Here is a 14,871-nt window from a genome sequence, read left to right as displayed (position 1 = left end):
GCTCAGGGGTAAGAGAGAAGGAAAGACGGGCATCACGGGTCCAACCCTTGCCATGGCACAGTTCCCTCCCTTACCTTTTCACGCTTGGTGCCAATGAGGAGGTAGGTGGGGCTGTGCTCTGGGGGGTAGATCACCAGGGTGCAATGTGAGGAAAGCAGCTTCCTGGTTCCTCCAGCCTCATAGTCCTCATCGGAGTCACAGGATCTATCTACTTCCTCTATTCGTGCATCCTGCACAGGCAAGCAGCCTAGGGGTCGCTGCGGATAGGAGCCTTCCATGAGTGAGAACGAGGGCTGTGGAGGGACCTCCTCTCTCTGAACCCATAAGCTCACAGAAATGAAAGTGAAAAGGACAACAGGATGGGGAGGAGGAGATTACAGTATCGCAGCTACAGGTATATGGCCCATGCACCCTGGAGGGATCCAGCCAGCTGGTGCCTGCATTTGTTGGGGCATTAGATGGGGTGAAGTGTAAAGCTGGGGGCTTCCATCAGGACATGGACCACAGCACTATGGTTTGGGAGAGGTGGAAAAGTGGGTGCTGTTGGAAGGCCTCACCAAACCCAAGAAAGCACCTTGTCCTCATGGCTCCGATAGTAGTAGAAGGTTTTTCCAGTGAGAGCACACCAGACCAGCTTGGAATGGCCATGCTTTACCTGTAAGAGAGACATGAACTAGCATTGTTAGGACCAGGTAACCCCAAGAATAAATCCAGGGAGACAGATTTCAAAATTTATGGTCAAAGATGAGTTAAAAAATGAACAAACAATAGTTAGGGATCAGGATGCTTTGGATGTTCTTTTTATATTTTTATTTTTTGAATAATGAAAGTGTTCAAAAATTGATTGTGGTGATGAATGTAAAACAACATGATACTGTGAACCACTGACTGTATATTTTGGATGAGTATATGGTATGTGAATATATCTCAATAAAATCACATTAAAAAAAAGTCTGCAGTTGGGCGGTGCAACAGTGGTTCAGTGGCAGAATTCTTGCCTGCCCTGCTGGAGACCCAGGTTCGATTCCCGGAGCCCACCCATGCCAAAAAAAAAAAAGAAAGAAAAATTTAAAAAGTCTATGGTCAAAACTGGGTCTTTAGTGGAGATGTTACTCTGACTCCTTCTAAAGGAATCCATCCTTTTCACAGAGAGGGTGCTGTGCTGTGTACCACATGACACCTACCCATCCTTAGGCTGCTCCATGACCTGACCTGCCATTAAATGATTACCCATAACTCTCAGAACAGAAGAATGGGAGCTGTTTCAAGGCAGATCCCTGAGCTACCACCCAATGTGGCCAAGTGCTAGAGATGAGGATCCTTTAGGGCAGGGAGCCCAGACCATGGTCCCCCTTCGCACCCTGGGGTGAGCCTCCGTCTCCTGTTCTCCATGATTTCCAAATGTGGGACAGCTCCCCTGCAGGAGGGTGTGCGTGTGCATGAAGGGAGAGGTCACAGGGAGGGGGGCAGAGCCTGAACTTGAATAACAGTGAGGGTGAGATGAGGGGTTCCTGAAGCCCACCAGGCTGGTCTCTTTATAACCCTTTCTAATTAGCAAAAAGTAATTAGTAAGCACTAGTTGTTCATAATGTAAATATTTAAGTTTTTCTTTAATTGGAGGTCATTCTGCTAAAGGTGGGTGGGACATTTAGATATATTTTTCTCATGGGCTTTGTAAAACATCGTTTGAAAGGATGTGTCATGTCTGGTGGAGAGAGCTTTATGCATTAAAACACTGGAAAGATTTCATGTGGTGATGATAGCTCAACATTGTAAACACAATGAACAGCACTAAAATATATATCTGAACATGATTAAAAGGGGAAATGTTAGATTGGATATATGGTAATAGAATAAACATTTTTTAGAAATCCATGGAGTCATGCTACACAGGGAACCCCAAGTTAAACCATGAACTTTAATTAATAGTACAAGTATTAAAATGTGCCATCATCAATTATAACAAATGTTCTACACCTTTGCAGGGTTTTGGTGGAGGGGTGGTTAATGGGGATCCTCTGTTTTATGCATGATAATTACGTAAATCCATAACTTCTCTAATAAAGAAAAATAAACATATGTCAACAACAACAACAAAAAAACAAATGAGGAAAAAAACTTCTGTTAGGTGTTTTCTGATTAGGATCACAGATATTTTGTATTTCTGCAATATATATATATATATATTTGTATTTTTAAAAAGTGTTCAAAAGGAGACATTCTACTTTAAAGAGCTGACCAGAAATCAATCTTTTAGTGATAAACCTTAGCTGAAGTTATACGGCCAAATATAGTATTTAAAATAATCTGGTGAGCTTCAAAGTCCTAATTAACACTATAACTAATATTTACTTACTGTAAAATGTCTTTCTTATAAGCAATTTTATATAAATTTATATAAATTATGACACACTCAGGATGATAAATCAATAAACGTACTTTCTTGATAAAACAAAAATAAGATTAACTAGGCCAATCAGATTTCCTCTCTCAGGAGTGTCAACCAGGGAACATGGAAGAACAGTTGGCAGAAGCCCGTTGTAAGGATGCTGTGAGGGAGGTCAGAGCCATGGCAACTGGAAGCTCTTGGGCAAGCATCAGTCAGAAGGGAACAGAAACTGCGCACAGGCAGAGGAGAATGGCATGCACAGAAACTGAATGGAGAAGCAGGGTACAGAGAGAACCCACGAGCACTGAGCTTGCTCAAACAAGCTGCTTGGCTCCTGAGGCCTTTTGGGTCTAGTTCACATGCACCAGTGTTAACTTCCCTTTTCTTGGGGGTAACGAATGCTTCTCTGCTCCTGAGACCAGAAGACACTTAACTAAAACTTAAGGGCAGGTCCCTCAGTACCCTGGGACACTGGGTCCTTGAACGGCCATGACTACCTCACCTAAATCTCTGCTTCCCACTAATACTGAAGCTTTGGGATACAATGGGAGTGAGGGCAACCCCTAATGACATCAAAACAGGCACAAGACATTCCTTTCCCTCCTCCGTCTAGAGAAAAGCCCTGATCCCTATTTCCAGAAAATCATGCACTATCACCTTGGATGGTCAGTCCATGTCTGAGGACCAACTACTGGAAGAAAGTCCCTGGAGAAAGGAGCTGTGCATGAGGTGGGAACACACTGCCCCTGGCACTCCCAGTCCTAGCTCCCCTGACTCTCAGGAGGCCCGCATTCCTCCCAACCAACTCCACCCCATACCTTGGTCAGCCAGCCCTTCACAGCAGGCTTGGTGCCACTCTGCAGCGGGGATGGAGGCCCAATGGCTTGGACCTTCAGCAGGCTCTGGAGTACTCGGATCCACTCCTCCAGCAGGCTGGGTGAATCAGCCGTCAGGTAGTAGGTTTTCTTATCAGAAATGAGCTGTGGAAGAGAGGGATTGGAGGCCAGGAGTGGGGACATAGGAAAATGGAGTAACAGGGACCTGGCTCTGAGGGGACACAAATCTCTAAACCCACTGATCTTCCCTTTCTATCCTGTTATTCTCTCCCTTCTTTTCCTACCTTCACTTCATCTCTCATACTCTACCTCTCCTTTCTTTCTTGTTCTCACAACTTAGGGTCATGGCCAAATGTTGATACAATGTCTTTTATCCATGCTCATTCGGCCCCATCTTTGTCTTAATTATAACTATATCCAAATCCAGCACCCCTTATGTCTAAAATACTAACCACTGGAAGCCTACTCACCTGGAATGTTTGTGCACCCTCCTCTTGAACAATGTGGCAACGGGAGTTCAGTTCCACTTGACCTTGAGGTTTCCGGATGACATCATTCTGTAAAGAAAGGGGTGGGAAGGAAAGAAGTTGGAGTGTGGAAACTTGTCAGAGCAGCATCACTGACCATCATCTCTTCCTCCAGGTCACATTTCCAAGCTTTCTGGGCTAGATGGATGGGTAACTTGTTCTGGATCCTGTTTCTAGCTAAATGGGTCATTGATTGAGGACTTAGGCCCTACTGAGCCAAGGTTTCATAAAAGAAAGATTGAGCATTTAAAAGTTGGTCAGAAGCCCCCAGGTTATTGCTGATCTTGAATGGTTTCCACTGCATTCTTCATAGCAAGCATGATAAGTAAGTGCACGTATGTCAGAGCTACATTTCCAGTGCCCACTGAAGACATTACTAATCAATCACAATACGCTTTTTCACTGAGCCAAGCTACAGCCCACAGTTCTTAACATGGTGCTCTCGGCAGCCAATACCAGTCAGCAGGAGCTGAGTAAGAGACAAGGTCTTTTTGCCTTCTTTAAAATATTCAAATTGGCTCTCCAGAGAGATTCAGTCAAACTAGTTCCTAATGTCCAAAGTTCCCTAATCCCAAACAGCAACTTTTGTAGTGGAAGGAGGTGGCAGAAGTAATGGGCTCGTCTGTTAGGACAACCCAGATGACGTGAAGATGGCCTGGGAAGAGTTCTCTTACAGGACCAGATAGAAGAAGAAACTGGCTTCTGAATGAAGAAGGAATTACCAAGCCGACAGGCCTAGGAAATACCTTTTACCAAGCTGTGGCTGGGCTGAGCTTTCCTTGGTGCCTCATTTCATGGTGAGAGCCGACAGTCAGCCTCTTGGCTGGTGTCCCCTTATAGGTAGGGCGCAATGTCTTCAGTGGCAGAACCGCCAGGCCCTACCCTGTCTGGCTTCAGGCTACACTTCCACTCCTCCAGCCCCTCCCCCACAATTCTGAGTCTGGGGAACACAATTCAACTATACAGTCCTAGGGAACGAGGGTCTCACCGGGGACTTGTAGTACATAATCTGTCCCTGTCTCAGGACAAACCAGCGCCTCTTCCACGTCTTCACCCGGCTCCCCATTTTCAGCAGGTAGCCTGACTTCTCCAGTGACTCCTATAGGAGTGACAGGTGTAGGAGAGAAAGGAGCAGACAGAAAGGAGATCATTTGGAGCTTCTGAATGTTACACAGGCCATAATTGTCCAGCTGAGTCCCTGCTGTGTCATCGATTAAAAAAATTATTGAGCACCTACTATGTGTATTTTCAGAGCATCAAGTGGCTAAGGGTTCAGAAAGGACCAAAGCAAGGGAGGTCCTGCCACTGAAGGACGCTCATGCTGCGTGGTGAAAACAACCTCTCACCATGGGCAGGTGGTGAATTAGGGACTGCAAAAGGGAAAGGCTGGCCAGGGAGACTTCAGGAAAGAGAACTCATTGGCCTCTGAAGGGGAGGTCAGCCTCAAACAAGCCAAGACAGGGGGGTGGCCATTCCAGACAGCACAGGGGGGAGGGCAAGGCAGGTTTGAGGGACAACAGGCACATCGGCCAGGCTGGGGTGGTAGGTTTATGGGGTGTGGGGGAGATGAAGATAGAAGGCAGTACAGTGGTATAGAGCAAGGGCTAGGGAATTAGGTTTGGATTTCCTGCTGGCTCTGGCATGTAGAAGCACATCCCTGGGCCTCAGACTTCCCACCTGTAAAATGGAGTCGTTCTCCTTAGAGGACTGTGAGACAAATGAGCCAAGGCATGAAAAGCACTGAGCATAGTGCCTGGCTCAATCACTGTTAACTTCCATTAGCATTCCAGGGTGGGTCTTTGATATAATGAGGTATAGCGTTTAAAACTCCTCGGGTAGGTTGGTGGGTCATGGTGGGCTCATGGCAACTGGCCGCTCTGGGTATGATGAGGAGCTAAACAGGCGCCCCCTCCTTCCTCTTGGGATCTGCGTGTGCCTGATTCCATGATGGCACAACTCCCCTGCCCAGTTCCCATGGCCTCACCTCAATGGCAGAGCCTGGACCCCACCCTCTTTTCTTCCCTCCCTTCACTAACCCTGGGGTTACCTGTATGTGCAGGAGGTCTGCTCCCACCCTGACCCCCTGGGCCCCCATTGGCCTCGTGCTCCCAGCTCACCCCGCCTAGGCCCGGCCCGTCAGTGGAATAGGATGAGGTTCGCTGCAGCTTGTGCTCAGGCTCTGAGTAGTCACTGTCCAGCGAGCAGGCATCCGGGGGGATGGCATAGTCACTCTCGGAGCTCAGCGAGGACATGGAAACGCCTGGCCATGGGAGAGGAGACAAGGCCCGGGGTCCCACACCTCCCCTAACTCCTACTTCCCAGGACTTCTGAATCTGGGGCTGAAGGCAGAGCAACTGGGGAGTAAGCATGCAGGAGCCTGGGCGTCCAACTGCTCAGGGAGGGGGTGCCCCTTGTGGGTCCTGCTCCCCTTCTCTGTACCTCTCTTGATGGCCCGGGGGCTGCCCAGTCCGCTGGTCTTATGGGACTCCGAGCAGGGAACCGAAGTTCGGGAACTCGCCTGAGAGCTGCAGTCATCATCAGATCCAGAGGACTCGTCCATAAAGGGCACATTGCTGATCTGCATGGCTTTCTGCAAAACAGGTGCCCTCCTCCACTACAGCTCCTGCTCCAAATAGACAAATGCTCCAAAGGGCTATGGACCCTGGGCGGCCCTTCCCGGCTTCAATCCAGTGTGTTCACCTCCACTCTTCTCCGTGAGCCTCCCACCCCAACCACCATCTTCTGTGGTCCCCGAAAGTACTACCCCATCTGGGCTAAAGACCGGCTGCTATAGTCTTGACCCCTGCCACTAGGGAGCCAAAAGTCATGTCATAGGTTAAGTGTGGGAGAGGGCTTTCAAAACGTGTGAGGACATCAGCAAAAATTTTTTAAATGTTTTAAGAGAGTATGGAGGAGACTCTTAGCATGATAAAGCCTTTTTAGAAGGCAATTTGCTAGTACCTATCAACATTTAAAACACATATAATATGCCCAGAAATCCCACCTGCAGGACTCTATCCTACAGAAATACGTATAAGTCCACAAAGACATGTTTGCACAATGATATCCATCACAACATTTCTTTTAGACAAAAAAGGGGTTCAACTAAATTCTCAATCCGTGCGGCCAAGATTATGGCAGTTATGGTGCATCTATACCAAGGAGTACCAAACAACAATATAAAAAAGAGGTGGCGCTGCACGTGGAGGTATGGAAGGTGCCCTTGGTGTGTGTGTGCATGTGCAAGAGAAAGAGAAAGAGACAGCGAGAGAGAGAGAGATTGTAAATGCAACAATGCATCAGAGGATTTTACAGCATACACATTAAATCATTAACAATAGTTGCCTCCCAGAGGAACTAGGGATTAGGGAAAAGCGAGGTGAAGAAATGCCACTTTTGGCTTTTTATTCTTCCATCAATTTTTTTTTAACCAAGTATTACTGTTATAATTTCAAAAACCAACAAGAAAAAGAAAAACCAAAATACATAGGAAAACTTCATGCTGCAGGGCCCACCCAGTTCAAGGTGAGATGCTTCAGGGTTCCATCCTCCCAAGATGGAACAACCAGCAGGAACAGGCAGAAACCTCTTTATCAATGTTCCAGAAAACGGTTAAAGGACTGTAATAACAGGGTTGAGCATCAAAGCAACAAAATGCTACTTAAAAGCAGTTGGATCTCAGGGTGCCTGGCTGGGTTCTCCCCCATCCCTTCACGGCTCAGCCCAGAGCTGGCGCAAGTTCCCAGGGCCTATTCCTGGTCCTGGTTCCAAAGGGAGCAGAGCAACGCTGTGCACATGCTGGGAGCATGAATGTCTGGCTCAGTCTGTCTAGTGATGCCTAAAAAAAGATGCATGTGCAAAAAGGATCGGGGGGCCCCAATAATTTGGCCTGGAGCTATTCTCCAAGCCCATTTTATGAATAAGTCCTGAAAGAGACCACATACACAGGTCAATGTGCTAAGTCTGAGAAAGGTCTTTTTTCTTTCTTCTTTTTACAATTTTTTTGTTCCTAGCATTCAAGGAAAGTTCTGTCATAACACTAGTTGGGTATAAGCTAAGGAACAAATGCCCTAAAATCTAAATTCCAGTGAAAACACAATAAAATATAAAAATGTCCAGGCTTCAACAAAAGAGCATAAAACATACAAAGAAAGAGGAAGTGATGTCCCAGGCAAAGGAGAAGATTTAAGCATTAGAAACCATGTATAAGGAGGACCACGCCTGGGACATACAGCATACAGAGTGTCCTGCTCATTTATTATTTTGCAGCAGAATGCCCAACATAAAACATAATTGCAAATATCCAGTTGTGCAAAAGGAGATAATGCTTAAGTACAAATAGGAGAAATGATTTCTTTTTAAATAAATACTTAAACACAACAGAAGGTCCTACAAGCGTTTGGACTCAAGGGTTTCTAGGTCTGTGGAGCTGAGCTTCCTTACCCAGGGACCCACAAGAATGGTCAGGACTCCCCCCTGCCCACCCCCCACCCCCAGTAATCAAAACATGGAATCAGCAGGGCCAATGTAATCACAATGATCCCCTTTTCTAGAGCTTTCCCTAGCCCACCATAGTTTTGATCTGCCTGGGTAAAAACAACAGGAATTTCTCGAAGGTCAATGGTCCATAATGGTTAAGTAAGGATTCTACATGATCCTTTGTTCCCATTTCTAGTTAAGGACAGACACATTTAGATGACTTTCTTCAATTCATCATACAGGATCAGCACAAAGGCTCCACCCATGCCTCTGAGAACATTCAACCAAGCACCCTTGAAGAAGGCTTTGCCACCTTCACCCTTGAAAATCTTCCTCCAGCAATCGACGGTGCCACTACACATGATGTCAGCTCCTTTGCATCCAGATTGCATCATCATCCGTCGCCTCACGGTGTTGAAGGGGTAGGAAACCACACCAGCGACAGCTGTCACTGTCTGGGCAATCATCCACCTCACCACAATGTGCGTATTCTTGGGGTCAGGGAGCATACCTTTGGCTGTATCATACATGCCAAAATAGGCAGCCCTGTAGATGATGATGCCTTGTACAGAGACGTTGAAGTCCCGGTACAGGCCTCAGATGCCGTCAGACTTGGTGATTTTCACCAGACAGTCTCCCAGGCCTTCGAATTCTCTTTCTGCACCTGATTTCCCAACATCAGTTGCCAAATGGGCTCTAGCAAAATCCAGCGGGTAGATGAAGCAAAGGAAAATGGCTACAGTGGCCCCGCCGGAGGCCAGGTTGCCGGCAAAATACCTCCAGAACTGGGTGTGCTTGTCTACGCTGCCCAGAAACACCTGCTTATACTTAAAGGCAAAGTTGAGGGCTTGGGTGGGGAAGTACTGGATGACGTTGGCCAGGTTCCCCCTCCAGAAGGAGAGGATACCCTGTTCCTTAGGGATACGGGCTATGCAGTCCACGATGCCTCTGTACTGTTTGTCTGCGGCGATCTGCTTGCTGGTGTGCTGGACCTGCAGCAGCAGCTTGACCAGCTCGATGGGGGCCACGGCGATCTTGGAGATGGTGGCGGCGATGCCGCCCGCCAGGAAGTCCTTGGTGAAGGAAATGGCCTGTTTGGTCACGGCTGCAGGGCCGGGTGCGAGCATAGGCAGGCGGGAGGGTTGCGCCGCTGGTACCGAAAGGCCAGACAGACTTTTAAAATCGGTCCTACTCAGAGTTGAAGTTTTGCAGCTCTGAAAATCAGCATTGCTACATACAAATGTTAAAGAAACTGAAAAGGAGATCAGGCCTCAATTAGAGATAAGAATGAAGCCAATCGGGTTGGGACTAAGGTAAATCAGAATACAGGGCAAAGGAAGATATCGTCTGTATTTTAGAGCTTCACCCACTATATGAGACCAAAGGAAGAGCAGTTTACTTTGTTCAAAGCCTAAATTTTCTGTAGCACACTAACTTAACCCATTTGGATGGTTCATTTAAACAACCCAAATACATGGAGCCCAGAATGGGAATGAGGACTAGTAATTCTGTACAGCTTAATGTAATACCCAGATACATCCCAGAGTATGTTGCACAGATAATTAAAAAGTACTGGCAAAGTCCCTTGAGGGACTGGAGAAAGAATATGGAACTATTAAACTTTCCCACTGGGAAAACCCTGATACTCTCCCAAACATGAGGGACTCCCAAATTAATAGGCCAAGCCCTTGATCCTGAGGCTTGCTCTTATGAAACTTATTTCTGTAGTGGAGAAGCTAAGTCAACTTATAATTATGCCTAAGAGTTACTTCCAGAGAACCTCTTTTGTTGCTCAGATGTGGCCTCTCTCTCTTTAAGCCAAACTCTGTGAGGAAAATCATTACCCTCCTCCCTACATGGGCCATCATATCCAGGGATGAAGGTCTCCCTGGCAACGTGAGACATGACTCCTAGGGATGAGTCTGTTTTGGACACTGTGGGATTGACAATGCCTTCCTGACCAAAAAGGGGAAAAGAAATGTAATAAATATAAGAGGCAAGGTATAAGAGGCAAAGAGAGTTCAAATAGAGTTGAGAAGCTATTCTTGAGGCTACTCTTATGCAAGCTTCAGCTAGATATTGCTATTGCCATGGTTTCCCAAACCCCAACCAACATCATTCCTATTAAACCTAAAGAACACTTAGGCCTCTGAGATTCTACTAAGTTTACTTTCTAGAAACCTATTTCCTCCAGATGGTTCCTAGGCCAGATAAGTCCTGAAACCCAGAGGGGCCAGCCTCTCCAAGAACATCAACCAGTTCCATGTCCCTATCCTATACTGTCAACACTGCTTTTCTTTTTTTTTCTAACATTCTTAACTTTTGATCATTCCATTCTACATATATAATCAGTAATTCACAATATCATCACATAGTTACATATTCATCATCATGATAATTTCTTGGAACATTTGCATCTACTCAGAAAAAGAAATAAAAAGAAAACAGAAAAAAAATCATATATATCATACCCCTTACCCCTCTCTTTCATTGACCACTAGCGTTTCAATCTAAATTTATTTTAACACCGCTTTTCAAGACGAAAAAATCAGAATGGGCGATAGCCGCAATGCCCCTAAAAATTGGGAGAAGGATCAAAGAGGAAGGAGGAGATACAATGGAGAACATAGGATTTAACAAATGAGTATGACTCCTGAATCATTATAGTGATATTTCCTTTGGTCTCCAGTGTCTTGGAGCACCTAAAAGGAAAAATTTGAAATTGTAGAACTGTAACCCATACCAAACTTTGAAATCTGTTCTATAACTACTTGTTAAAAAGATCTTGGAAATTTATTGCTTTTCTTATATATATATTCTATTTCATAATAAAAAAATTAACAATGGTCCTAATTATGCTCAAAGAGCTAAAGGAAAACATGGACTAGGAACTAAAGGAAATCAGGAAAATAACAGATGAACACAAAGAGTATATCAATAGAGAGATGGAAATTATGAAAAGGAACCAAACATGGTTCTGAAAACCATGGTAACAGAAATTAAAAATCCCCTAGAGGTGCAGATTGAAGTTGGCAGAAGAAAGAATTAGGGAACCTGAAGATATGACAACTGAAATCATTCAATCTGAGAAGCAGAAAAAAGAAAGAATGAAGAAAAGTGAAAAAAGCCTGAGGATCCTCTGGGACATCACTAAGTGTACTAATACACATACTGGGGGAATTCCAGAAGGAGAACAGAGAGAGAAAGGACAGAAAGAATATTCAAAGAAATAATGGCTGAAAACTTCCCAAGTTTAATGAAACACATGAGCACAAACATACAAGATGCTCAATGAACTCTTAACAGTATGACTTCAATAGACCCACACCATGATACACTATAATGAAACTGTCGACTGCCAAAGCTAAAGAGAGAATTCTGAAAGTCACAGGAGAGAAGCAACGTGTCACATCTGAGGAAGCCTCGGTAACATTTTTGCCAGTTTCTCATCGGAAACTATGAAGACAACATGGCAGTGAGATAAAGTGCTGAAAGCAAAAAAATTACCACTCAAGAATTATGTACCTGGCAAAATACTCTGTCAAAAATGAGACCTAAAAAATGATCAGGGTGATGAATACACAACTATGTGATGATATTGTGAGCCACTGATTGTATACCATGTATGGAATGTTTGTATAATAAGAATGTTTATGTTTGTATGCTGTTTTATCAATAAAAAAATTTTTTTTAAACTGAATGAAAGATTAAGACATTCCCAAATAAAAACTATGGGACATCAGCATGCAGTGGTAGAATTTTTGCCTGCCATGCGGGACACCTGGGCTCAATTCCCGACCCATGCACTTTCCAAACAAATGATGATACAATAAGGGGATACTCACATGGAAGAGAATGACATGTGAACCCCGCCATACAGCATACTTTCCCGCCTGGGAAACCCCTGATACTTTCAGGACTCCCTAATTAATAGGCCAAAGCCCTTGATCTCGAGGCTTGCTCTTATGAAACTTATTTCTGTAGTGGAGAAGCTAAGCCAACCTATAATTATGCCTAAGAGTTACTTCCAGAGTATCTCTTTTGTTGCTCAGATGTGGTCTCAGTCTCTCTAAGTCCAACTCTGCAAGTGAAATAACTGCCCTCCCCTCTTTGTGGGACATGACATTCAGGGGTGAAAGTCTCCCTGGCAGCATGGAAGATGACACCCAGGGATAAACCTGGCCCTGGCACCGTGGGACCGACAATGCCATCCTGACCAAAAGGGGGAAAATAAGTGCAACTAATAAGGTATCAGTGGCTAAGATGGTTCAAATAGAGTCAAGAAGCTACTCTGGAGGCCATTCTTATGCAAGCCTCAGTTAGATATTGCTACCTATCATAGTTTACCAAACCACAACCAAAACATTCCTGCCAACCCTAAAGCTAGGAAGTTATCTAAGATGCTACAAAGGTTCCATGCACTAGGTTATTTTCCAGAAACCTACAACCTCCAGATGAGTCCCTGATCCAGATAAGTCCTGAAACCGAGCCCAGCCTCTCCAAACATCAGATAGTTCCATCTCCCTACCCCATATTAATGACAGACCCCTCCAATATCAAAAATTTATAATTTCCATAGCCCAAACAACCCCAAAGAGAGGTATGGAAAGATCAAAGGTAATGGTAAAATTATACATAGAAGATAAGACTTAACAAATGAATATGAATGCTGGATCATTAAATTGATATATCTTTTAGTCTTCAGTATTTTAGAGCAGCTAGAAGTAAAAACCTAAAATTGTGAAATTGTAACCCATGTCAAAGTCTGAATTATGTTCTACAAGTAACTGTGGTGCTGTGTTTTGAAATTTATAGCTTTTTTGTATATATGTTATTGTTCACACAAAAAAGGAAAAAAAAGTAGATTGTGTTGATAAAAAAGTATTTGAGCCCTCTAGCCTCCTATATTCTAGAGCAGCCAGAAAGAAAAATCTGAGAGGACTGTATGGTAGAGCATGACAAACTCTGGGATCTGTCCTGTACTCACTTGTTGAAGAGTGCTTTGAAAACTATTGCTTTTTGATTTCCTTGCTCTGTATATATGTTATACTATACAATTAAAAAAAAAAAAACCCCAAAAACTAAGGGACTTCACCACCACTACATGAGCTCTACCAGAGATGTTAAGGATAGTCCAGCAGGTTGAAGTGAAAGGACACTAGACAACAGATCTAAACCACGTGAAGCAATAAGCATCTCCATTTAGGGTAACAACATGGGTAAATATAACTGTCAGTACTATTGTATTTTTGGTTTTTAACTCCACTTTTTACTCCTTACAGGATCTAAAAAGCAAATGCACAAAATAGAATGAAAATTCAGTGATTTGGATCTCAATGTAAAAACATGCAATTTCTAACGAGAATTACTCATAAAGGTGGGGAGTCAGAGGGTTACAGGAATACAATTTGTGTATATGCATCATTGTAGTTAATTCAGTACCAAAGCAAATGAGATTATTATAGACTGTGGATGTTAAATTCAAGTCCCATGGTAACTACAAAGAAAAAAAAGAGAATATGCAAGCACAAAAGACAGAAAGTTGAGTCCAGGTTGACAGGGGAGGGGTATAGGAGGAACTGGGAATGGATGGAGAATGGGCACAGGACTTCTGTTGGAGAAGATGGGGCAGTATTAGTAATGGAAGGTGGTTAGGGCACCAAGGCATCATGAATATAACTAATCCCATCCCTGAGTGGTTGAGATGGGGTCCCACAATCACAAAAAAAATTTTTTTAAAGAGCACCTCAAGAGACAATGACAATTAAAGGCAACAGTGAAGCTGGACAAGATCTAAGAAGGAAAGAGAGGAGGCTGGAAAGGACGTCGTGGGGACATATGAAAACCTGGAGTGTAGTCTGTAAGCTCTACGTCAATGTTAAATTTCCTGAGCTTAAATGCATTTTAGGTGGGTACATAAGTGAATACCCTCGTTCTTCGGAAACCTACACGGCAGTGTTAAGTGTTCAAGGAACATGATGTATACAACCTATACTCAAGAATTCAGAAAACACATTGATATATAGATGAATGGAAAGGTAGAAGGGAGGAAGGGAGGGAGGGAGGACAAATGTTAAAATTGGTGGATCTGGGTATCTGGGGGATAGGGGTATGTGGGAATTCTCTGCTTAAGGTTTGTATTATTTTTAAACTATTCTGCAAGTGTGAAAGTATTTCAAAATAAAAAGTTAAAAAAACCATCATGTTGCAGCACCCTATGTATCTGATTTTTTGTTAAAAAACATGTAGAGATGTGTATGGAAGCATGTATCTATGTCTGAACATATATAAAAAACTTCTGGAAGGAGACCTACTGCCCTCTGGAACCTGGGAAATGGGGCAGACATGAGGAAAGAAGGGGAGCAGGGGTAGAGCAAACATAGGTTTAACCTTTAACTTTTTACTTTGTCCACATTCATACCAATTCAAATTTTTTGTAGATGTACAATTTCTACAGTAAAAATCTAATAATGATGAACAATAAAATCAAAATAAAATGTGTGGGCTGAGCTCCTAGAACAGGGTACTGTGGGTGTAGAAGCCTGACTCTGAAGCCCCAGCCCAGCCATGCATGCGGAGACGGGGTGGCGGCAGGGTGGGGGCCTCTCCTGGTGCAGGGAGCCCCTCTCTGGGCAGCAGG

The 14,871-nt window shown here is 44.2% G+C and overlaps 1 protein-coding gene and 1 pseudogene across 3 annotated transcripts in view; both read right to left on the bottom strand.

Annotated features, from left to right (window-relative positions):
- Window positions 1-14,871, bottom strand: part of PLEKHH1 (pleckstrin homology, MyTH4 and FERM domain containing H1) — a 67,117-nt gene that overhangs the window by 14,610 nt on the left and 37,636 nt on the right. For all 3 annotated transcript variants that reach the window (XM_077122793.1, XM_077122795.1, XM_077122794.1), the window contains exons 10-16: window positions 6,192-6,342; window positions 5,870-6,012; window positions 4,741-4,851; window positions 3,696-3,782; window positions 3,208-3,369; window positions 575-655; window positions 75-257 (exon numbers count right to left, since the gene is read on the bottom strand). In XM_077122793.1, coding sequence (XP_076978908.1) covers window positions 75-257; window positions 575-655; window positions 3,208-3,369; window positions 3,696-3,782; window positions 4,741-4,851; window positions 5,870-6,012; window positions 6,192-6,342 — 918 coding nt within the window. The remainder of the gene's footprint in view (window positions 1-74; window positions 258-574; window positions 656-3,207; window positions 3,370-3,695; window positions 3,783-4,740; window positions 4,852-5,869; window positions 6,013-6,191; window positions 6,343-14,871) is intronic.
- Window positions 6,359-14,869, bottom strand: LOC143651898 (ADP/ATP translocase 3 pseudogene; annotated as a pseudogene).

This window comes from Tamandua tetradactyla, chromosome 12 (assembly GCF_023851605.1).
Source record: "Tamandua tetradactyla isolate mTamTet1 chromosome 12, mTamTet1.pri, whole genome shotgun sequence".
Taxonomy (NCBI): Eukaryota; Metazoa; Chordata; class Mammalia; order Pilosa; family Myrmecophagidae; genus Tamandua; species Tamandua tetradactyla.
The sequence above is the reverse complement of the archived record's forward strand: the minus strand, read 5'-3'. Positions and strand labels throughout refer to the sequence as shown.